Source organism: Lissotriton helveticus, chromosome 1_2 (assembly GCF_964261635.1).
Source record: "Lissotriton helveticus chromosome 1_2, aLisHel1.1, whole genome shotgun sequence".
NCBI lineage: Eukaryota > Metazoa > Chordata > Amphibia > Caudata > Salamandridae > Lissotriton > Lissotriton helveticus.
In genome coordinates, this window is record NC_136058.1 from 441,844,918 (window position 1) to 441,870,302 (window position 25,385).

Here is a 25,385-nt window from a genome sequence, read left to right on the forward strand (position 1 = left end):
CCCCAGGAGGATGTAGTCGGCGGAGGGGAGAGCGTGCGGGCTGACGAAGTCGGCGATGTCCTCGCTGAATCGTGTGCGTGGTCCCGGGGGTCGGTAGATCAGGGTGCCTCTGAGGGTGGTGGTCGGGTTGGTGTGGATCTGGAAATGCAGGTGTTCAGCGGTGGTGAGGGTGTCATCGGTGTTGGTAGTGATGCGGATGGAGTCTCTGTGGATGATGGCGATGCCTCCTCCGGTCTGGTTGTCGCGGTCCCTCCGGGTGATCTTGTAGCCCTCTGGGATGGCGATGGCGATGTCTGGGGCAGAGGAGGCGTTCATCCAGGTCTCGGTGATGAAGGCAACGTCGGGGACGGTGGTGTCGAGCAGGTTCCAGAGTTCTACGGCGTGTCTGTGGAAGGAGCGGGTGTTGAGCAGGATACACTTGAGGTGGGTGCTGCTGGAGTTCGGCTTGGCGGGTGCAGGGAAGGTCCGGATGCAGGTGAACTTGCAGGCGTGGCAGCTGAAGGGTCCGTGGGTGTGCTTCGGGGCGGCTCGGTGACATCCTGGGATGCGGCCGGTGTTGAGTGCGTTGAGGTCGGCGGCGCTGTAGGTTCGTCGGGTCGGCTTCCGTCGGTGGGGGCCAGGGGTCCTGGCGCTGGTCGCGATCCGGTCGCGGACGGGCGCAGACGGGCTTACCTTTGGCGCGCCTTCGGCGCACAATCGGCGCGCCCGCTGCGCGTGACCGCTGCGCGTTCGCACGGTCGCCATTTAAGGCGAAGTGCGCAGGTGGGCGGGGCAGCTGGGAGGCGGGAGCGGGGAGGGATACAGAAGAGAAGAAAGGGGCGGGGCCAAGCGGCGGTGGCGGGAAGGGAGGGTGGAGGGCGAATGACAACACAGACGATGAATCATCAGACACTGGGTCAAATGGGTCCAACTCGAGTCGCAACAAGAGCCCAAGGTCTCAAAGTGGAAGGAGGAACTTCCGTAGACCAAACTACCGGGGTTCAAGAGGGTGGAACACCTTCCAACCCCACATGATATATCCTCAACAACAACAGTACGGTCCACAACCCCCATTTCAACACCCACAGGGTCCATTTCCCGTGTGGGGATATCAACAACAAGACTATGGCTACTTCGACCAATCGGCGCCTTTTTTAGGGGCGCGCCAAGGACAGACCAGAGGAAGGAACCGGAGGGGCACCTCAGTACACTGGAACACAGGAGAGGAAGAGACCCCACGGGTAGCCACGAGAAGTATGACAGGCGCCAAGAAAAACCAGAAGTGAGTTTGGTGGTAAACCTCTCAGACTGTGAACTTACAGAAGCACAAAATGCGGTACTGGAAAAAGGCCTGGGTTATGTACCTACTGCCAATATGGACAAATTTCATTTATGCAAGGAAGTCCAAGAATTCATGCGACGCCTGAAATTGCAAGTCTTCTTTAAAGACAAAAAAGATGAGAGTGAACTTGGAGATACGAAACTCAGACCTAAATCCACGTTCACACCGATGAACAATACCCTACCAATCGAACTACTCACTTTCGAAAAGTCGGTGATGAGGGAACTTGAAGACATAAACCCATGGGAAAGAAGCACCTTTCAGAACATAAACAATGAAGAAAGACAAGCACTACGAGAGTTGAGCAACAACAAACGTATAGTGATCAAACCGGCCGATAAGGGCGGCGCGACTGTCATACAGAATGCAAGCCAGTATGATACTGAATGTATGAGACTGCTCCAAGACGAAAGGAACTATGAAATTCTTGAAACAGATCCAACAAATAGGATAGCAACAAAAATCAGCACGATGGTAGAGGAAGCCGTGACACATGGTTGGATCACTAAGAAGGAGGGAAATTTCTTGTGCCAAAAAAATCCAGGGACCCCCTACCTGTACACACTTCCCAAGATACACAAGAATTTACAAAACCCTCCGGGACGACCCATCGTTTCCGGCATCGGGTCAATATTGGAACCCCTGTCAAGGTTTGCAGACGCTTTCCTCAGGCCAATTGTTCAAAAAACTTCAACGTACCTCAGGGATACGAAGGATGTACTGAACCTATTAGAAAACATCACCTTCGATCCCAACAACCAGCTATTAATCAGCTGTGACGTGGAGAGTCTCTACACCAGCTTGCCACATCATGCCACGTTGGAGATTGTAGAGGATGTCCTTTTTGAAGACTTCTGGGAATACCAGACACCACGGAATGTGGTGATGGAATGCTGTTCCCTAGCCCTTAAAGAGAACTTCTTCGAGTATAAAGGTATCCTTTATCTACAAAAACACGGCTGTAGCATGGGAAGCACATTTGCTCCCAGCATAGCTGGTCTATACGTGCACCACCTGGAAGTGACCAAAATACTGCATCCGAACAACCCTTTCAGAGATAACATCAAGATATGGAAACGATACATCGATGATATCCTGATCATCTGGGATGGAGATGAGAGGACCTCCAAGCAATTCCTGAGCTGGTTGAATTTGCAAGACGACTATTTGAAATTCACCAGTACCACCTCCAACTGCAACTTGGTATTTTTGGATCTGAACATTTTCCCCAAGGAAGGCAGACTAATGACCACAACCCATTTTAAAAACACCTCTAAGAACTGTCTACTGTTGTACAACAGCTTCCACCCGAGACATCTGCGGGATAATCTACCGTACGGTCAGTTCCTGCGCCTTGGCAGGAATTGCACAGAGATTAATGACTTCAAACTACAGTCCAAAGACCTAAAAAAGAAGCTGGAAGCTAGGATGTACCCAGACAAGATCATCGATCAGGCATACAAACGGGCCAAGAACAACTGCCGAGAGAGTCTTCTGGAAGAGAGAACACCGAAAGAGGAGGACAAGAGACCAATCTGCGTCACCACTTACAACACCTGTTCCAACCAAGTGACTAAAATCATCAACAGGAATTGGAAGATTCTGAATAGTGGTGGGTTGCAAATACCAAAACCGATGTTCTCTCACAAAAAAGCACAGAGTATAAGGGATGTCTTAGTCCACACAAGACCCAAAACAAACAGCAACTCTGTACAAAAAAATCCTAACTTTGTACATGGTCACCATCCATGTGGAAACTGCAAAGTTTGTTGTCTCACAAGGAAAAGTAACAATCTAACCTTCAGTGACGGGACCACCTGGGAGCAAAGGAGCTTTAGCAACTGCAATAGTACTAATGTTGTCTACCTAATCACATGCCCCTGCAAATTGGAGTATGTAGGAATGACGAGTAGGGCAGTGAAAATCCGGATAGGTGAGCACAAAAGCACCATAAAATGCAAAAAAAACAGTACGAAACTCACGAATCACTTCCTAGAGATGAACCACAAACCTGATGAAATATCCTGGACTGTGATAGAGCAAGTGAATAATGAGAGATTCCTTCTGGAGAAAGAACAAAGATGGGTGTTCCGCATTCAATCCCACAAAAGGGGACTGAACGATGACATACCTTGGGGACAGCTGTGACCCCTCACCCTTTGAACGTCATCATTTGATCTTCACGAAATCTATATCTAATGATACCAACCACTCCTTGTCCAGTCTGTGAGTGAACCTTGACAACCCCTAGGTTGTACCAATTCAACAATGAGGATATGACACTGCACCTGGTGAGGGAACCCCCTGGCGAATGACTCTACTGACCCATGAGCATAATTCTAACAGATATCCTTTTTCTAGAAACACTACCACATTATGCTCTAATTAATTCAACCATGAGGATATGACACTGTACCCTACGAAGGGAACCCCCTGGCGAATGACTCGATTGACCCATGAGCATAATTCTAATCAGATATCCTGTTTCCAGTAACACTACCACATTATGCTCTAACTAATTCAACCATGAGGATATGACACTGTACCCTGCTGAGGGAACCCCCTGGCGAATGACTCGATTGACCCATGAGCATAATTTCAACATATATCCTATTTCTAGGAATACTACCACATTATGCTCTAACCTATGAGCGTAATTAAAACAATTAAAATATCCATTTTCGAGATCTACTATTACAGTACACTCTGCACGCATTTTGTAGCATCCTTCGTTTCTCTCACGTTATCCAGAGAAAGCGAAAAAAGACTTCCGACAATAGTCCTCACATTGTGCCGAATAGCGGCGGCCATTTTTAGGATTGAGCGTTCTAGTTTTTCCTTCCTGGGCGTTCCCTTGAAGCAAGAAGCAACACGGAAGGAAATGACAGAGTATATCTACCCGGCAGACGAGTGACCACACGTCCTCGGAGCTGCACGGTAGGGATGAGAGGCGAATTGCCATGCCGGTAACGTAAGTAATAGACTCGGACCTCGAGTCTCTAATAAATGGGTTACAGGGTCACTTTTTTGCCAAAACTCGAACGTACCACATCTAACAATGGGGGTGGCAATATTTATCTATTTTTCCAGTTGACCGAGCAAAACTTCCTCCGCCTGCAAGCTCATGGGGCACTGTAAAACTAACGGAAAAGTATGTATAAACCTAATGTATTGACTACCATCCTTACCAATACCGCTTTTAAGAATATCGATCTTGACAAAATACGATATATGGGTCTCTTTTTTCCTACCCTTGCGATTGGATGTGTGTATGTGTTGAGTCACGACTGTATGTGTGATGAGTTAAATACGAACCGCTTCCATTTGGATGGTTCTGGATGAAAGGTCGGGCACATAGTCCAGCAACAAGAGGTGTATACTGATTAATACACAACAAACGTGGCAAAGGAAATGGCACTAAACCAAGCGATATCTTGTAAAATTAGCAGGTGTTTTGAAAGTAACCTCAAAATAATGATGTACATTGAGTGATCAGAAGTGAAAATACGAATATGTTTGTGCTTTCTCTCCCCCTTTTCTCCTCTTCATTTACAGAGACCACTGGTCACTCTTTTTTGGCACTGATTTTTGGTGCTCTGCTTCACTTGGGCCAGCTCATGCCCCGAAGCACAAATATTCAGCCTATTTTTGCTGGTATATTTGTAGGACAGTAGGCTTACCACTGTAGAACCGAGCTATTCGCAGTAGGGATCACCAAAAGGTCCTGATGAGTAGGCAGTTGGGGACTGCCTATGAAACATGTCGACTCGGTAGTCAGTAATTGCTCTACCTTTTATCCCCTTTTTTAATATTTCCAGCTAGAGAAACCAATAAAATGTATTTGTTCTACTAGCCAGGGAATTTTTAATTTTTGTATTTTTTGTGCATCCACTAGTTAGATCTCTACACTTCACTGACACCACTGCACCCACACATAGTCCTGTCACATCTATAGTGCTCCCGCGTAGTCCGTCTGGTCGTAGCACGCCCCGCCCCGTTATAGGGACGGGAAGACCCCTATGATGAAGCATGACACTAAAGGATTTTTTTAGTGTGTGAGGGGTATTTTAACAAAGCACACGTGCTCTCATCTTTCCACTGTTAAGAGAGAGCCTATTATTTCACAAAGACACAAAAACAAAAAATCATAAAATATTTGGCACCTCTACACATTGATAGAATCTCTATGTTTACAATGATAAGGGCCCTTTTCTCCGAACTTGATCGCTACGGGGCACGGGCTGGTTACTGCATAAATTGGCATAAGTCGATCCTCTATGATCCCAGGGGCCGAGATGACTGGACAGCACTACCGCGAAGGCTGCAGACGACAGGTGTAGGGTTCGTATATCTAGGGATATATGTGACGCTGGATACAACTCTTTCCTATGATAGGAACATTAAAAGAATCACGAATAGGGGGGAGGAGCCGAACCAGCGACCAAGATGGCCGCTTGAGCATCGGCTCGGCCGGCCGCCACATCCTGACCGACTATCCGGCACAATATCCTGAACCCCGTCCCTACCGACAGGTGGGGGACCAGTTCCTGAGCCACTAGGTGAAATTCTGGCTCGTTTGGCTGTTTTGGCGACTGAATAACCTCGACGGAGGGATTTGGGCCTGTGGTCTCGGGGTCCGGGACCCCTGGTTTGGAGCCATCCGGGGTGTAGTGCAACAACATCGGCCTCCGGGACCAGAAGTGGCCGGCCGGATCTTACTTTGTCACCTCCGAGTGGTGGCCGAGACGTCTTGGGCCTCTCTATCCTGTTCAGAGGTCACCCATCGCAGGACCCACCTACACTCGACTGAGGAGTGGTGGGTTTCTTTTGCATTTGCGGTCGAGATGGCGTCGAGAGATCTTGAAAAGCCTCCGCCGAGATCTTTGAAATTCGCTTGACAGGTCCAGTCGAATTGTATTGACAAGTACGCCGTTTCCAAGGGGTCCCCAGTTGATGCGAAACGAACCCCGTCTGGAGGTGCGGAAGGGGATCTTGACAGTGATGACCCCACCATGAAGGGCTTAATGGCTGCTATCACTGGGGTTCAATCTTCCTTGGGCAAGATGGACACAAAACTGGACACTGTCACTATTGAGGTGGGTATCATCAGGGCTGACCTCACCAAAACTACTGAGAAGGTCAAGAACCTTGAGATCAAGACGGGGAGTCTCCTCAAGGATGTTTCGGAGCTCCAAAAGGAAGTGCGTGATCTCCAGGCGGCCCGACTGAAATTCGATGAGAAGCTCGATGAGTATGAGGGCCGGGCGCGCCGCAACAATGTCTGTATCCTGGGGGTTCCGGAGCAGTCCGAGGGGGCGACCCCAGACCTATTTGTTGAGGATCTCATCCTAAACCTTCTCAAGCCTAAGGGCCTCAGCAATTTCTTCACCGTGGAGAGGGCACACAGGATCCCCGGCGGCCGCCCGAAGGTTGGGGCGCCTCCGCGTCCCATCATTGCACGGGTCCTGAATTTTCGGGACCCGGACGCTATCCTGCAAACGGCGAGGTCCACGGGCCTGTTGGCCTACGAGAATGCTTCGTTGCTATTTTTTCCGAACTTTACTCAGTCGGTTCAGAGACAACGGCAAGGGTTTCTGTCTATCAAACGGCGACTGAGGGACCGTGACATCAAGTACTCTATGATGTATCCGGCTCGTTTGAGGATTGAACACGATGGAAAAACTTGTTTTTTTTTACACTCCTGAGGTGGCTGCGGACTGGCTGGATCGAATTGAGGGGTCGGGCCCGATCGGATAGTGAGGAACAGTGACTTGTTTTAGACTGTATCGGTGGCGCAGAGGGGTCTGGTGGGGGTTGTCCTAATTTCCCCCCCTGGACTATTTTTGTTCATGACTCTTTTTCGTGCCTTTACCGGATGGGGGGGACAGTGGTTGGTTTGGGGTGGTGGGGGAGGGCGGCCTGTTGTAAGGTCCTTCTCCGTTTTTCTACCTTTAGATAACTGTAGTTAGTTGGGGGCGACAGGCACACTGCGAGTTGGGGATGTGCATTATCTGCATGCAGGGGTGCAGGGCAGGGGGTTGGGGGCTTGGGTGTTGGGGGTTTTTGCGTTTTGATTTGTTTGTTTTGTATGGCCAGGGATTGCTATGGGTGCACTTGGATCTCCTGTTTTTTTAAATGATTTATGGCTTCCGTTAGACAGGGCCTGGGGTTCTCTGTCCTCAGCTGGAATGTGAATGGTTTGGGTGACAAGATAAAGCGAACCATGGTGAGTCAGCTCATTAGACGACACATGCCAGACGTTGTATTGTTGCAAGAGACGCATGGAAAGGCGATGTATGGCGTTGCACAGGGGCGGTTACAAACTTGTCACCCATGCTGGCTTTACATCTGGCTCTAGGGGTGTGGGCATCTTAGTGAGGAACTCCTTTCCCTTTGCGGTCCGTTCGACCTGGTCTGATAATCGCGGCCGTTATGAGCTATATCGGGTCTTTGGGAGGGTAGGACTGTCACACTTGTGTCTATCTATGTCCCCCCAGCGCTGCAGGTGGACACGTTTCGTGATTTGGGCCGGATGATCCTAACTCTACCCGTCGGCACCACGGTGCTGGGTGGGGATTTTAACGCAGTCATGGACAGGGAGCTAGATAGGCTCCCCTCCCGTTTGTTGTTGCCCTGTCGTAGGTGGTTGCCCGACTTTATTCCTGCGTTGGGGCTGGTAGACTGTTGGCGTCTCAGACACCAGAGCGCTATTGAGTACACTCCGCCTCAGCGGCGCATCACTCCCTTTCAAGGAATGATCACGTGTTATTGCCAGCGGCGCAGGCGGCCATTGTTCGGGACGCAGCTCACTTGGCGCGGGGGGTCTCAGACCACTCGCCGATCTGGCTTCGGCTGTGTATGGGACATGGTGATGTTGGAAGGATAGCCCCTATAAATGCGTGGCGTCTGAAAGACCCTGTGGTAAAAAAGGAGCTGGTGCGGATTACAGATAGTTATTTCTGTGAAAATGAGGGATCAGTCACCTCGAGGTGCTCCCTTTGGGAAGCGTATATGACAGTCGTGAGAGGGGAGGTCCTCTCCCATGTATCTGGGCAGAAAAAGAAGAGGGCGGAGTTGGATAGAGTGGAGGCGGAGCTCTTGGCCTTGGAAACTGCTGTTTCCTCCGGGAGTGACCCTGGGGAGAGCCATTTTCTCGAACTGCTCCGGGATGAATATAGGACTCTGACACGTGACAGTGCGAGGGCACAACACGCCACCACACAGAGCAGGATCTATGAGCACGGGACAAGGCAGGGAAGCTGATTGCTTGGTTGGAAAAGGGCGACTGGGGGTCTCGATTGGTACCGGAGCTGAGCATTGTGGGCTCGGTGGCCACGTCGGACCCCCAGTTGATAGTTGAGGAATTTGCCCGATACTATGAGGAGGTGTACACCTCGGCTGGAACTTTTATTGAGGCAGATAACGCTGAAATGATACGGGATATACCGATGCCTGCCCTGTCGGATGATCATAGGAAATTATTGGACTCTGCTCTCACGAATGACGAGGTGGCGATGGCCATTAGGGGGGTCCATTCTGGTAGGGCCTCCGGACCTAACGGTCTCCCCTATGAATTGTTTAAGCCCCATGCCAAGCGATTGGCCCTGTATCTGAAGGACATGTACAAGGAAAGCCGTGAACGAGGGGTGTTGCCCTACAATCAGCGTGTTGCCAATATTGTGGTCATTTGCAAGGAGGGTAAGCCTAGGCTGGATTGTTCTTCATATCGCTCGATTTCTTTGTTAAACGTGGAACCTAAGGTTTTGGCCAAACTGTTTGCCACCCGCTTGGTGAAAGTCATATCGACCTTGATCCATCCAGATCAGTCCGGCTTTATGCCACGGCGCAACACTGCACTTAATCTTTGTCGGCGGCATGGCGTGGTGGCGAGTGCGTCTCGCATTCATGAGCCGACAGTGTTATTGTCTTTAGACGCAACTATGGCCTTCGACCGGGTGGAGTGGCCCTATCTTTTCGCGGTTTTGACGAAGCTGGGGTTTGGCCCGGTATTCATCGATTGGGTACGTCTTCTGTATTCTGCCCCCTTATCTCGGGTGGTCGTGAATAATCACAGGTCCCGTGACTTTTCTCTTGGTCGGGGAACTCATCAGGGCTGCCCCCTCTCGCCTCTTTTGTTTGCCTTGGCCTTGGAGCCGCTCGCGGCCTCGGTGCGGTGGGATCGAACGATCAGAGGGCTGCGTTGGACTTCAGAGTGGGAGGACAAGATCTTGCTCTATGCTGACGATATTCTGTTGTACCTGACCTCCCCTCGCAGTTCCCTCATTGTTTTCATGGATGTTCTCGCTATCTTCGGGAGGTACTCGGGCTTAGCGATTAACTGGGCGAAGTCGGTCCTTTTTGTTTTGAGTGGAGATCCCCCTAGGGTGCCTGGGAACTGCCCCGTGAAAGTGGAACCGGTCAGTTTTCGCTACCTCGGGATTCATATTTCTAAGGATCCTAAGGTGCGCTTTCGATTGAACTTATTGCCCCCCTTGGCCAGACTTCGCGCTGATGTTGCGAGGTGGAAGACGTTACCGCTCTCTCTGTTGGGCCGATCTGTCCTTTTCAAGATGATGGCTCTTCCGCGATTTTTATATGCCCTGCAGAATTTCTTTGACCCTGTGCCCCGTCGTATTTTAGCGAGGTTGAGTATTTGCAGCATAGCCTTCTGCGGGAGGGGAGGCCGCGTATTGCATTGTCGAAATTGATGCTGCCTTGGTATGACGGGGGCATCGGTCTGCCTATAATCCGGAAGTACTACAGGGCATCCCAGTTGGCCCCTATCAACCATGCTATTTATGGCTCACCGGCTGATCCGGGGTACGCGATGGACCGTGGTCAGGTGCCGGGGGAGAGTATACCCGCGTGCTATATGCGAGGCGTGGTCATTCCCCGTTGGTGGGGCCCCCCTTGATCTCTACGAGAGTGTGGCATGAGGCCAACAGGGACCTTAAATGGGCCTGGCGCTTGACACTGGTTGCCTCGTTGTGGAATTCTGAGAAGTTGGGGATGCTTTGGAAAACGAAAGGATTTGATCGCTGGGATTTGATTGGTATAACTCAGGTGCGTAATGTGTGGGGTAAGGGCAGGATGTTGACGTTTGAGGAGCTGCATGCCAAGTATCAGCGGAATGAGACGGAGCGGTTTCGATACCTTTCGATTAGCCATGCCTTATGTGCTGTTATCTCCAGAGGCGAAACGCCACCGGTGGCCTCCCCACTGGAGGATCGTTTGCTGGATGGCCTTGTCCCCACTAAGACGATTTCCAAACTGATCAACCACACTGAGGACCCCCTGGTGCAGTTGCGTGAACAATGGGTTGCTGATGGCTTTGTACTTGATGAGGAGGATTGGAGGGAGGCGGTGTCATCCCCTATGAGGCTCCGATTGGTTAAACTAAGGATCCTACACTGCTCCTATATCACGGGTCCGAGATTGCAGAGGATGGGTTTGGCCAGGTCTGCTGATTGTCGAAGGGGTGTGGTCTGCCTTGGACGTTCCTGCACATTTTGTGGGAGTGTGAGAGGGTCCATGACTTCTGGACCACAATACATTCGAAAATGAGCGAAGTGTGGGGAATGAGGGTAGAGATGGAGGCAAGAAGGAGCCATGGTAAGGTCTGGGTGGCTCTTGCTTGTGCGGTTGCTAAGCGGAATATTGCACAGCTTTGGGGTGCTTCTCGGGCACCTCGAGTTGGGAAATGGATGGAAGACCTCGACTGGTGTATGTTTCGTGAGAAGTCTGTGCATGTGTCCAGAGGGCGACCCCGCAAATGGGTCAAGATCTGGGGAACCTGGAATGCCTATCGTGGCGACATCTGTGAACCACCGGAATTATATTCAGTCTGTGAGGAACAGGAGGATGCCTAGGTCCACTCTCTTTTTTTAATTGATTGCTTTTTCTTTGGAAGTCCACATCTCAATATGTGTAACAATGGTCACCTGATGCACTCTGGTCGATGTTTGAATATGTATTGTTTGTTTCTTTTTGTTAATAAAAAAAAAAAAATAAAGAATAATCTCGAATAACTTTGCAGAGGACGCGGCCAGGTGGCGGATGCTCCCCCTCACGCTTCTGGGCCGCGCGGCCCTGTTCAAAATGATGACGCTTCCCCGATATTTATATGCATTCCAAAACGAATATTTCCCTATATCGAGACAGATGTTCCGAGATATCAATGCGGAATTAAGGACCTTCTTGTGGCTGGGCAAAAACCCCTGGGTGGCATTGACGACCCTTCAAAGGCAGCAATACAGTGGTGGGATCTCATTACCTAATATAGAGGCCTATTATTGGTCGGAACACCTCGTGCCTGTTAATGACTGGATACATGCCCCGGCTGCACATCCCACCTGTGCACTAGAGAGGCATGGTATGGCGAAACGCATCTTCCTCCATTATCTCTATGGGGGCACGGGGAAAGCCAGGCTGCTTCCAGCCACAAGAGTTACCCTCGACCTTTGGGTATGGGCAACAAGATGTACAGGCTGGGAACGGAAGCCGAGGAGGCAAACGCCGCTGTGGAAATGCGCATGGCTGTGGTAATTGAGTAAATTAAAGGGCTTCCCGAGATGAGACGATATAGGTATTTCGACAATCGGTAACGTGATGAAGAGGGGCGCTGAAGTCCTTCCAGGTCCTCAGGGCAGAGTACGGCTTAGGTCACACTCACTATTATAGGTATGCACAGCTGAGTCACGTCTGGCCGGCGGAGGAATTGTTGACAGGCACGTTACCCGAGTACGCACCACTGGAGGGCCGTCTCTTGCAGGAGCAGATCCCAAGTAGGGCAGTCTCCCTGACCTACAGAACTGTGATGAATTACCTCCCGGATGGGCTAGGGAACTTTAAAAGGAAATGGGAAGCAGATGTGGGGGATATGGATGAGGTGGATTGGGACACGGTCCTGATGCATCCAAGGGAGTTGGCCATTAAGTCCCGTCTACGGCTTATCCAATACAATATCCTCCATAGGACCTACTATGACCGAGTGCGCCTACATAACATGGGGAGGGCCAGTGACTCAAATTGCCTGTGCTGTGGTAGGGATGGTGGTGATTTTTTTCATACAATCTGGTCGTGTTCGGAAATTCAAAGCTATTGGGTTGAGCTCCTGAGAGAACTAGGGGAGGTACTGGGGACCACTTTGCCGCTAGATCCCAAATTGGTCTATTGGGTATGACTAACAATGTGGACCTTGCCCGCCCACAGTGGGTGGCCACGTTGCCGCAGCTGGAGGAATGGAGACGAGGCATGGATCTCTACATGGCGGCTGAAATGCCCTAAAAAGTTTGGAAGAGTGTGGGGCAGATGGCGTACATATCATGGCTTGGATGGAGGGCTTTGAGCTGGCAGGGGCGCAGAGGTATTCTACAGGGGACAAGAGAGAGGGTGCCAAGAGCCTTTGTAATATTATGGGGGTGGATCAGGGATAAAATCGACGGGGGCTAGATGGGGCAGTGGACAGTGGATTGTTCGTACCGATGAATCAAAGAGGGAAGGGGACGGAAGAGTGGGGTGTGTTGATTAATGCTGACATGCTGTATGTGTTCATGTACAATAAAATGCAAATAAAAAGAATAAAACAAAAAAAAGTAATGTGAAGCAGCGCATAGCACTGCTTCGAATTACTTCACACATTGGGACCTGCCAAGGGGGTGCACGGGCATTCCCGTGCAACCACCCAAGATTTCTCATGCTAAACCCATTTTACCAAATTCAGTGGATTGGGTTTAGCGTGAGAAAACTGCACCATTTTATACAAGACACAAGGAAGGAGCAATTAATTAATTTCTCCTTCCTTCTCTGACTTTGCATGCGTGCTGCACTGCGCAACATGCATACAAAGTGGGAAAAGCCTTCCTTCGTGTCTGACATAGTATTTTGTACAGGAAGAGTGTCCTTCCTATACAAAACCGATGCTGGACTCACACACACACACCCTAGCGCTCTGGTGCTAAGGTGAGAGGGCAACAGAAAAGGTTTGGGTCCTATCTCTGACTAGCTTGGACCACTCCAATATTCCAAACAAAGAGTTGGCTAGTCAGGTTTTACTTGTTTTTATATTTATTTTAACACACCCAGCCTGAAAGTACTGAGCGGTCAGTGTTTTGTTTCTAATTTATTTTCTTTAATTTCCAAAAATTTTAACATTTCTTTTTTGTATGTCATGAAAACAGACAGTCATCAAACAATAAAGAATGCATTCAGAAAACAATGTGCGCAATATATACAAGTGGTCAATATATACATCATCAATACAAAAGTTTCAAACACACCAAAAATTACATAGCAATAAGCAAATTAAATAAATGCGATGCCTAGATAAAGTTTTTTAACAAAAATAGGCACCAGTCCTTCAGATTTTATAACAGAAGACAAGCGGACAACACATTTCATGGAAACTGCCTGCCAGTCTTACTGAGCCAGTGATTAGATATTGTTATGGTTACACAACTAGGGACAGAGAGTGTGGTTTAATTTAAGTCTCTAGTGGCACCCTTCTTCTTTCTCCCTGGCTCGGGGTCAACGCGTTTCGAACCACAAAACGATTGAGGGTTCTCCTCAGGACACGGACTGGATATAGCCGTAGCTGTAAATAATCATAATGAAATCTGGTGTGAGTATTGGTTGCAAACACGATCTAATAGACTCAGAGACTCGAAAACAGGTGTTTATAACTACCTGAATGTAGTGTTCATAGTCACGATGTGTATGGGCAGCAGCCTCACAGGGCACTCATTATCTGCAAAGAAAATGATAGAGAATGGCCTATCACTACCGAGAACCATTGGCATCATGGGGAGCCATGGCTGGCTTGTTAAGAAGCATACCTGGTTCCTTTTGTGGCATCCATGATATTAATATGGAATGGGAGTGGAGAGGTTGCGTCGTGCCAAGTATCTGCAAGTGAATAAGTACAGCCGCGTATGAATCTATATTACCATAACACTGTATAGATGGAACACAACACTGCTGGTAGGCAGAAGGACATACCTGTTTTTAATACGAATGGTCGCGATGAGGGGCAATCTGACCGGTCGGTCCAGCAGTATTTTCAAAAGCGCTATTAATAAATTGAAGGGAAAGTATTTTAGTGAAGCGCAGAAACGCGCAAACACCCACCCCTAATCATCAGAATGGAGTGCAGTTAGGCGCGAGCGCACCATCGAGGTGGCGTGCTAGGGGGCTTGTACTTACTCGTAAAACGAGCGTTCTCCTCCACAAGGATCCCTCCGGCGTCTTGCATGCAAGTGACGGTTCAGGTAGTTTAGAGGCGATGGGCGGCCATATTGACTGGACGTGACTGAGTGCAATGAATGCTGGTATTCGTAGTTCAATATCATCTCATATACGCTAAAAGAGTGGTGCGGTTAAAAAGAGGGCTGCCCTGCACGGACCAAGCGGAAAAGCGATCACAGACAAACTTAATATAGTGGACTCATATATTCGAGAAGGAATTCATTATTGCAGATTGCTTACTTCAGACAGTTCATTGAGCCCTGAGGTGGTTGTGTCAAATTTCAATATTAAGTAAGCTTCTTTTTGGGACAGTCGTATCTCAGGATCACCACTTCCGCCTTTGATTACTGACAGCACTGTCCATTTCAGATCGTTGGCAGAATGCTTGTATTGTAAGAAATGCGACACTAGTGGTGCTGTGAGGACTTTGTTGTTGATCCGGGAGCGGTGTTGTATGATCCTTTGTCGGACCTCTTGTGTTGTCTTCCCGATGTACACTTTGTCACATGGACACTGGATTGCATACACTGCGCTTTTAGTTTTACAGTTGGTGTGCTCTTCATGGCGCCAAAATCTTTTTCCATCGGAGAACAATGAACCTTCCATAGTGAGATTGCAGACGGAACATGTCCCACATTTTCGGTGTCCCTTTACAGGAGTCATACCGAAGATGGTGCTCTGGGTGTCCTTTTTCTTTTGGGGACGGGTCAATGTAATCAACTGTCCTATGCTGTGGTTCTTCTTGAGGGCGAATAGTGATGAACCCACCTCGGGCATGATTTCTTCCACCAGGTGCCAATTTTTTCGGATAATCTTCTGCAGGGGGTGGGTGTGAGGTCCAAACGTGGAAACACAAACCATTCGCTGTGTGGGCGATCTCTGCCTCTTTTCCAGTAGATGTTCCCTTGGGGTCCATCTGGCCCTTTTCATGGAATGCTGCAGCAGTTTGCGAGGATATCCTCTCTCTTGTAGTTTCTTTGTCAGCGCTTCACCATGTAGGTCAAAGTCTTGCACTCTTGAACAATTCCGTCTCACCCTCAGGAATTGCCCATAGGGCAGATTATTTTTAAGACTCCTGGGGTGGTAGCTCGTAAAGTGGAGAGCATTATTTTTGTCCGTTTTTTTCTGCAAAAGGGTACATGCCAGTCCATCTGGTGTTGTCTTGACTTCGACGTCCAAGAACGGTAAGGCTTTGGCATCATAGCAGAGACTGAACTTGATGCCTGGACTTCGGTTGTTGAGCCACCCGTGGAATTCCTCCAGGAGCTGTGGTGTACCACTCCAGATACACCACACGTCGTCTATATATCTTAGCCACTGGTGGATGTGGTCTTGATATGGGTTGTTGTTGTATACATATTTTTCTTCATATTGGCCCATGTATAGAATCGCCATTTCAGGAGCAAAAGGGCAGCCCATTGCTGAGCCCTTGATTTGTAAGAACATTTCCTCCTCAAACGTGAAAAAGTTTATTTTTAGCGCTAGAGATGCGAACGCGACAATCAAGTCGGTAGGCACTCGATGTGGGCGAGGCCTTTTCTCTAAGGAAATTTCGATGACATCGAGTCCATTCTGTTGTGGAATTTGGGTGTACAAGGATGATACATCCATCGTGACCATCAACTGTTTATTTGGATCAAATTGCCGCCCTTCCACTTTGTTAATGAAATCCATTGTGTCCCTAAGGTATGATGGAACCTCAACTACCAGTGGTTTGAGGAACACGTCAACGAACTGAGAGATTGGTTCAAGGACCGAATCGCACCCGGACACGATGGGCCGTCCGGGAGGTTTTGTGGCGTCCTTATGTACTTTCGGTAGAAAGTATAAGTGGGGGACCCGGGGGTACTTTTTTACGAGGTATTCAGCTTCTTTGGGATCAAGTATCCCTTTTTCCTTTGCGTCATGGACAAGTGTGGAGATTTCTTGTGTAATCTGGGAATTGGGGTCTTGTGTGATTTGGCGATACCATTCCTGGGTGTACACGTGACTTCTACCTTCAGCTCTGTAGAGTTCCTTAGACCATAGAACAACAGCTCCTCCCTTATCTGCCGGTCTTATGATGGCATCTTGCTGGTTCTTCAATTCACGAATGGCTTCCTTCTAATCTTTTGTTAAGTTTGTAGGAACGAACTGACGTTGTCTTTCAAGTTGATTCAAAGACGACATGACCACACGCTCGAAGGTGATGATATTTTTGGAAGTGTTATGGTTGGGGGGGCAGACGTAGATTTGTTCCTCAGGCCAGAGGCCTCAGTTTGTAATTGATTTGGTGAATCCTTGAAGAACCATCTCAGGTGCACCTTTCTGAAGAATTCCAAAACTTCTAGCTTGATCTTAGTGAGGTCAGTGGCTGTCCCCGGTACAAATGAAAGGCCAAATTCCAGTACTTCTTTTTCAGCTTTCGATAGTATCTTGTTGGACGGGTTGATAATGGGAGATTTGCTTATGACTTGTAATGATGTTTCCGTGTTGTCATTTCCCATTGGGGTTTGAATCTGGTACGCTTCTGCTGTTGGCCCTGTCCTAAAAAAGGCCTTTTATGGGGATTTCTGTTTGAAGGACCTTCTCCAGCGTCTGAATCTTCAGTGGATTCTGATGACGAAGTCTCCGAAAATGTTAGGAACTTCTTTCTTGACCGCCCCTGATAGGTGTTCAGATGCCTAGTAGAGTCAGAGCGTGTATAGAAGTCCTCTTTGAGATATAGGTAAACCGTCTCAAGGTTAAAGTTCTTCAGGTCTTTTTCGAATTTGGAAGTTTTGAAATTTATTGTGTGGTCCTTGTGAGAAGTTGGCCTGGTAGGGGATGTTTCCAATTCTGGAACCACCTACTACCTGACCAAACAATCCCCTTATGGTGTCTGGTTGTAAGTCAACCTTATTAGACAAGCTATCCTAGTGGTAGCATGGACTAAGCAGCCTAAAGGCTTAACTTAAGAGGTCGTGTTAAGCGAGCTGTTTTACCACATACAATCCTGTAATACCAAATGAAAGGACACCACACAAGTATATATTATAAAAATATATGTGTTTATTACTAAAAACAATCCCCAGTATTCTTTATGAATAAAGGGGCACAAGCGTTAAATCAAAAGCACTGTTTAAACATACAAAGTTGCACAATTATGGATGAGGGCAGGGGGCCACTCAAACCATATACTAAACAAGTGGTATAAGAGAGGCCACTCGAACAGTGGTTAGGCCTAGGTCCTGAAACAGCTTAGGGATTTGTTCCCGACGGCTGCAGACAGGCTCAGCTCATGCTAGAGCTCCATCTCACATAAAAACCATGCACCCAGCCTCCAGGATTGGTGAGGCCTGTCTATAGGAGTGGCTCACAGGTTTACATGTGTCCAGATATAGGTTTAGACATAGGTATACTATATCTAAGCAAGGGGTGTGTACACCACCTTACCCCAGCTGAGTGATCAGCCAGTTGTGTCAATTTAAGAACCAGCCAGGGGTGGCAAAAGATATGCTGCAGCCCCTGGTAGGCCTTAGTGGCTCCTGTGCCCTGTGCACCTATAGTGCATTCTACAGGGGCTGACAAGGAGTCCATTTCCAATTGGTATGTACCTAGGGTACATGGAATCCATTTTACAGAGAGAGCAGATGGCCTGGGGCCCTGATTAGCAGGGAACCAGGTCAACTAAGTCAAAAAACCAGCTAAACACAGGCAAAAAATCTGGGGTAACCATAGTCAGGTAGCCACCTTCCTACAGTCCTTAAACGTGGAAAGTTCCTTTTCAATTTTGTCCAGAAGAATTTTGGCTTCAGTTTCGGTGTGATTGTCTTTAATAGCTTGGAGTTGTTGTTCAATCTCTTCTTCTTCTTTTTTGCATATTCGTTGGGCCGTTTCGACGGTATGGACCATCTGGTCTCTGCTGCATTTGGTACTTAAGCAGCTAAACCCCTTTCTGTATAGCGGATCATCCGTAAAGATGAACGGGATGTTCTTGATCTGCAATCCCCAGGGTATTGTGGCAGCTTTTAGGTTGGCGAGTAAAAAGTGCCCATGAAGTTCAGTTCGGACATGTTTCTTTTGGAGTGTGTGTTTGATGCAGTGCCGCTGTAATCAGTGCCGGTGCAAGGGAAAGGGAAGGAGAGAGCCATATCTTTGAAAATATGGTGCTCTCCTGTTCCCTTCCTGTTGCGCCACGCAGCGCAGCCTTGCGGGGGTAGGGCTGCGCTGCATTGTGTGAAGATTTGGTAAATCTCCCCCAAAATGTCTTTTACTACTAGTTAAACATTGTGAATTCTCATTTCATTATGTTTCAATTTAGTAATTTTAAATATTTTTACATCCAACAGAAAACAAGCCTTGAATGTATGAATGGACCATCAATAATGAAGCGAATGCTGTAAATCTTCAATAATAGCACAAATATTGAGCTACAGTATTCAGGAAAACATCAGCGCAGTCGGCGACAGAGGAACCTGCACACAAACTGACAGATCCTGGGTGAAGCATCAAGGGCAGTTCAGTGATTGCAAGAGGCTGAGCTGTGCACCTCCATGCCACAAGACGAAGAAATGACCTTAGGAAAATCAAGGCAACAACAATAACAAACCACCTCCTGTATAAACAAGTGTCAAATACTAACTTTGATCAATGTATCGGTATGATGTGATTACCGCAGTGCTCTATTTTGTAAAATGAAGACAAGCCATCATTCCGTGCTCTAGGTGAATTGTAAACTCTTTCTGGCCAAACCACAGTAACCAGAGAAGAGCACAACAGAGCGGAACCAGACAACTGACTGGTAAAGGAAAGACGAGTTCTTCTATCTATAATACAACAGACTGTCCTAATTTGCACCGGCCAGAAGGAAGATACATCTTTATCCGCAAGCGTGCATAGCCATAATCCAATCTAAAGGCACAATCACCTACAAAGACACCTAATACATATTAGGAGTGTGGCAAATATTTGGTGGGTATTGCATTTTATTGTTAAAACAGAAATCAAACGTGCTAAATACTGCACACATATAAAGTGTGTGAGAAAAACACCAGTGCTTGATCAGCGATGTCGGCCCATCAGGAAATGCAGTCATGGGATGTAGACAAATATATACCCGACCCACAGAGACTAACCAAGAAAGAAGAATCATACACATGCAGCGAGAGCTTTAGTTTGTCATCACTAATCAAGCTTCCTCAGCACACGTACACAGGACAAAAACAATTCAAGTGCATTGAATGTGTTAAGTGCTTTAGTCAGTTATCAACCCTACAGATACATCAGCGTACACACACAGGGGAAAAGCCATTCAAGTGCAGTGAATGTGCAAAGTGCTTTAGTCAGTTATCACACCTTCAAAGACATAATCAAACACACACAATGGAAAATTCATTTAAATGCAGTGAATGTGTGAAGAGCTTTAGTCGATTATCAAAGCTACGAAGTCATCAGCGAACACACACGGGGGAAAAACCCTATCATTGTAGTGAATGTGACCGTAGTTTTAGTGACTCTTCAGAAATAAGGTATCATCAGCTAACTCACACAGGGAAAAAACCATTCAAGTGCAGTGAATGTGCAAAGTGCTTTAGTCGGTTATCAGACCTAAAAAGTCATCAGCGAACACACAAGGGGGAAAAACCCTATCATTGTAGTGAATGTGACAGTAGTTTTCACGTCTCTTCAGCATTAAGGTGTCATGAGCGAACTCACACAGTAGAAAAACCATTCAAGTGCAATGAATGTCTAAAGAGCTTTAGTCAATTATCAGTGCTACAAAGTCATTTACGAACACACACAGGGGAAAAACCATTCAACTGCAGTGAATGTGGGAAGAGCTTTCGTCACTTATCAAACCTCCAAACACATCAGCGAACACACACAGGGGAAAAACCCTATCATTGTAGTGAATGTGACAGTAGTTTTCGCAGCTCTTCAGCATTAAAGATTCATCAGCGAACTCACACCGGAGAAAAACCATTCAAGTGCAATGAATGTCTAAAGAACTTTAGCCGATTATCACATCTACAAAGTCATCAGCAAACACACACAGGGGAAAAACCCTATCATTGTAGTGAATGTGACAATAGTTTTCGCAGCTCTTCAGCATTAAGGTACCATCAGCGAACTCACACAGGAGAACAACCATTCAAGTGCAATGAATGTCTAAAGAGCTTTAGTAAATTATCAGTGCTACAAAGTCATCTACGAACACACACAGGGGAAAAACCATTCAACTGCAGTGAATGTGGGAAGAGCTTTAGTCACTTATCAAACCTCCAAACACATCAGCGAACACACACAGGGGAAAAACCCTATCATTGTAGTGAATGTAACAGTACTTTTTGCGGCTCTTCAGCATTAAGGATTCATCAGCGAACTCACACAGGAGAAAAACCATTCAAGTGCAATGAATGTGTCAAGAGCTTTAGTCAATTATCAAACCTCCAAACACATCAGCGAACACACACAGGGGAAAAACCCTATCATTGTAGTGAATGTGACAGTAGTTTTCGCAGCTCTTCAGCATTAAGGTATCATCAGCGAACTCACACAGAAGAAAAACCATTCAAGTGCAATGAATGTCTAAAGAGCTTTAGTCAATTATCAAACCTCCAAACACATCAGCGAACACACACAGGGGAAAAACCCTATAATTGTAGTGAATGTGACAGTAGTTTTCGCAGCTCTTCAGCATTATGGTATCATCAGCGAACTCACACAGAAGAAAAACCATTCAAGTGCAATGAATGTCTAAAGAGCTTTAGTCACTTATCAAACCTCCAAACACATCAGCGAACACACACAGGGGAAAAACCCTATCATTGTAGTGAATGTAACAGTACTTTTTGCGGCTCTTCAGCATTAAGGATTCATCAGCGAACTCACACAGGAGAAAAACCATTCAAGTGCAATGAATGTGTCAAGAGCTTTAGTCAATTATCAAACCTCCAAACACATCAGCGAACACACACAGGGGAAAAACCCTATAATTGTAGTGAATGTAACAGTAGTTTTTGCGGCTCTTCAGCATTAAGGATTCATCAGCGAACACACACAGGGGAAAAACCATTCAACTGCAGTGAATGTGGGAAGAGCTTTAGTCACTTATCAAACCTCCAAACACATCTGCGAACACACACAGGGGAAAAACCCTATAATTGTAGTGAATGTAACAGTAGTTTTCGCTGCTCTTCAGCATTAAGGATTCATCAGCGAACACACACAGGAGAAAAAAACATTCAAGTGCTGTGAATGTGCAAAGTGCTTTAGTCAGTTATCACACCTTCAAAGTCATCAGCGAACACACACGGGGGAAAAACTATTCTGCGGCAGTGAATGTGGGAAGAGCTTTAGTCACTTATCAAACCTCCAAACACATCAGTGAACACAGAGACTCCGCAAAGAACTTAAGAACATCAAAAATAATACTGACCCATCTGAGGACATAGACAAGAGCAGAACAGTGCAGTTACTGTGAGAGGAATGAATTACGGAAAAAGATTCAATTCAAATTATGTGGGACATTGAAATGCCAGGTGATAGAAGACCGGACTAGCAGTAAAGAAGGAAAACAGATAACAGTATTTACAGAATTATAAATGTGTTTGTTTTCAGTGATTATTCACTTCCGTACACATAGCAAAGCAGCATGATGTACCAGGATACACAGTGGGAGGCTAGCACAATGTGGACTAAAAGAAAAGAAAAATTGTTAATTTTTATTTGGTGAAGAAGAGATACAAAGAAAAACATTCAATCGCACCTGACCACACATCTGTAAAAGCAACACTGAACAATACTGGGACTAACAACGATATTTTCAGCTAATTTGTCGGATTAGTGATAACACCTATAAACCAAACACACCCAGAGTGGACATGTTGTCAGGGCTCTGGAGATGGGAAACTTCATTGGTAAAATGTAGATATTACTATTAACAAATGCCACAGCAGCATATATAATGAACTAAAGTGAAGCACAGGTGTTCAAGAAATAACCTGCTTTGAGATATAAAAGAGCATATACCTTGTTTTTAAGTAATGTTTGCTGCATCTTTTACACTCTGTTATCGGTTGATGGATCAGCTCGTGCCTCAGGCCTTATAACTAAGTGTGACCCGTGGCTCCTCACCGACATGGCTCACCCTATTCATTTTGTAACTTGCCCAACTCTACTTTTTACCAGAATTGAGCCATTGTAAGCAGTCGACTCTGTTTGAAGAATGTGGTGAAATAGCGAAATCCCACATCAAAAGTATATATGTGACTGGACAATCAGTTGCACTCCCAGCAACTTGTCTTCCACACTGATTGTCCCTTGGTCTCAAATGTTCTGAAGGATTTGTCGTATGAATGCCAGAAGTGGCAGTGACATTCATGAAGCTAACGCTAACAGGAGTGTGTGGAAGATAGAGAGGGTGAGAGATAAAGAGAGCGAGAGAGACAAAGAAAGGGGGAGAAAAAGAAAGAGTAAAGGAAGGAGGGGGAACGGCAGGTAATATGTATTCACCTAAAAATAGAAGAAGCAGCCGAATACATGTCAATGTGTGACATCACCAGAGAAACAGGGTGAATACCTGTGAATTTATAGATTTATTTTTAATACCTATAGACCAATGTCATGCAAATAAACAGGGAACAAGTAAGGAAAATAGTGAGGGAGCCCATTATCATATGCAAATCACAATGACATCACATGTAGTGATGTCACAAGAAGTGATGTCAGGCCCTCATAATAATTTTCACGTGAAAGGTTGACGGCATGTTTTAAAAACAAAAAACAAGAAACATAAAATAATGTAAAAATAAGATTTGGTTTCAGTTTTTATTCATCATGTGTTTTTCCCACTATCAGTTTGTAACTAAACTCGGAATTGACTGAAAGTGTAAATATTTTTAAACAGATATGTGGAACTTGGAAATAAAAATTTTAAACAGTTTTCAGTGAATAAATAAAATGTGCTTTTAATTTGCGTTTGTTTCCTGACATTATTCTTTATCCAGCCCCCAAGCCCCAAACTGTTTCACATTTACAATGTATTAAGCAATAGAAGGGCTAATTTTGTCAAGTTCTCTGTTCCTCTCTTACACCACTCACACAAACAAACACTCAGAGGCCTGTGTCTGCAGTACTGGGGCACAAAGTAACAATTACCAGTTGCAGGCTAAGGGTCTAGGTGGAACTAAGTCCCGTTTCTAGATAATAGTAGGGGGGCCCCTTCAAACTGTGGCTACCCCAGACTTGTGCCATGCTGACTAAGCAATAGTGACTTTGAGTAATTTATAATGAATTGAAGTGAGAGAAAGAGAAGAAGAGAGCGAGGTGCAGGATATATTAAAGAAAATGAAAAAAAGAGACACAAGACTTTACCCTGTTCTGTGTACTAGCACTTTACGTAAACAAGCTCTGCTGTGCGTTGTGAACAGGCTGTCACCCCCGTTTGTATGTAAATGAGCTTCTGTGACCAAACACCCCAGGTTCCCATCTCTTCTAGCGTGGATGATAATGTGAGCACTGTAAGGTAATCACAAAGAAGAGCTTTATTGAGAAACAATCGGCTTCCAGGTCACACAGCCGTGGTTATGTAGTTCTTTATTCGTTTTTTTAAAATTAACTTTAATTTGCAGGAATTCTCCTGGTTACTTTTTCTCAGTACTACGCTTCAGGTCGCTCATAGCTCTCCATCAGTTAAACGTGAGGTTTGATGTAGGATTTGTTGTTAGTGTCCCTAGACCATGTCCCAATCCATTTGTCCTTGATTTGTCGGCATGGATTTTGTCCACACACTGGTCTACGACGGGCCTTCTCAAGGTAGAAGGCGCTGTAAGAGGAATAATAAATCAGACATATATGAAATTGTATGTAAACAAATATGTGCCTTTCAGTTATCAGGCATCACCAGACTCACGTCTACACATGTAATTGAGCACCAGACTAAAGTGACTCCTCACTATATAAATATGTGCCATCAGTAATCGGGCTGATGGTTCCACTGATACGCATAGCAAATAAAGTTTCTGAGATTGCGCTCATTCGCCTAAATTTTAATTGCTGAAGTTTCACGCAGTTTCGCTGATGTGTACAGCTTATAAGGCTTGTGGATATTGCACACTGTAAGCAGATCACTGAAGTTCACCCTTAAGTAGTAACTAGGTCAAAACATAGTACATACATAACGCAAAATGTCACTGCCCCTCTTCTTTTTGACATCTCCAGGAGTTCCTCCTCTCTCATGGCTGAAGTGAAAGAACGTTTTCACACATTATGCTCGTGTCTGTGGCACTTCCTTAAGCACAGAGAGGAGAGCCCCATTGTTAATGCATTGTTTGGGCTCTGAGGGACAAGAATTCTTTGAACACCTTCCAGAACTCTCTGATAATGACTCTGCAACTCTTGATGAATATGAGATCTGCTTCAAAAAGTTGGACTTGCACCACCTCCCCAAAGTGAGTACTGTCCTTGAACGATATTACTTTGGGAAAAGGATGCAAAGCCAGGTTGAGTAGGTCGAACAGTACATGACTAACTTGCGCAAATTGGCTTCCACGTGCAATTTTGGTGCAGCTTTAGTGGAGCGGTTAAAAACTCAGTTCATGTTGGAATGCGCCCTCGACAAAACGAGAGACGCCCTGTGGCAAAAATACACGCCATCACTTCAAGAAGTGCTGACCATAACCAAAAGTCACGAGCATTCAAAAGGGTGTGTTGATATTATGCACAAAGACAGTTCAGGTGATAAAAAGGAGAATATTAATGTCAAGGTGCTGGTGGATAGATTAGTTGAACCCAAATTTAGCACCACTTCAAAGCTCTTTAACACAAAGAATTTTCAGAGGAAGTGCTTCAGGTGTGACAA

The 25,385-nt window shown here is 46.4% G+C and overlaps 1 protein-coding gene across 1 annotated transcript; it reads left to right on the forward strand.

Moving 5' to 3' along the window:
• Positions 1-18,972: 18,972 nt before the first annotated feature.
• LOC144808016 (uncharacterized) lies at positions 18,973-23,501 on the forward strand. Its single transcript, XM_078673580.1, has 2 exons — positions 18,973-21,228; positions 21,397-23,501. Exons 1-2 carry the CDS (start codon positions 19,592-19,594, stop codon positions 21,779-21,781), a joined length of 2,022 nt encoding a protein of 673 aa, XP_078529706.1. The 5' UTR covers positions 18,973-19,591; the 3' UTR covers positions 21,782-23,501.
• Positions 23,502-25,385: the final 1,884 nt, after the last annotated feature.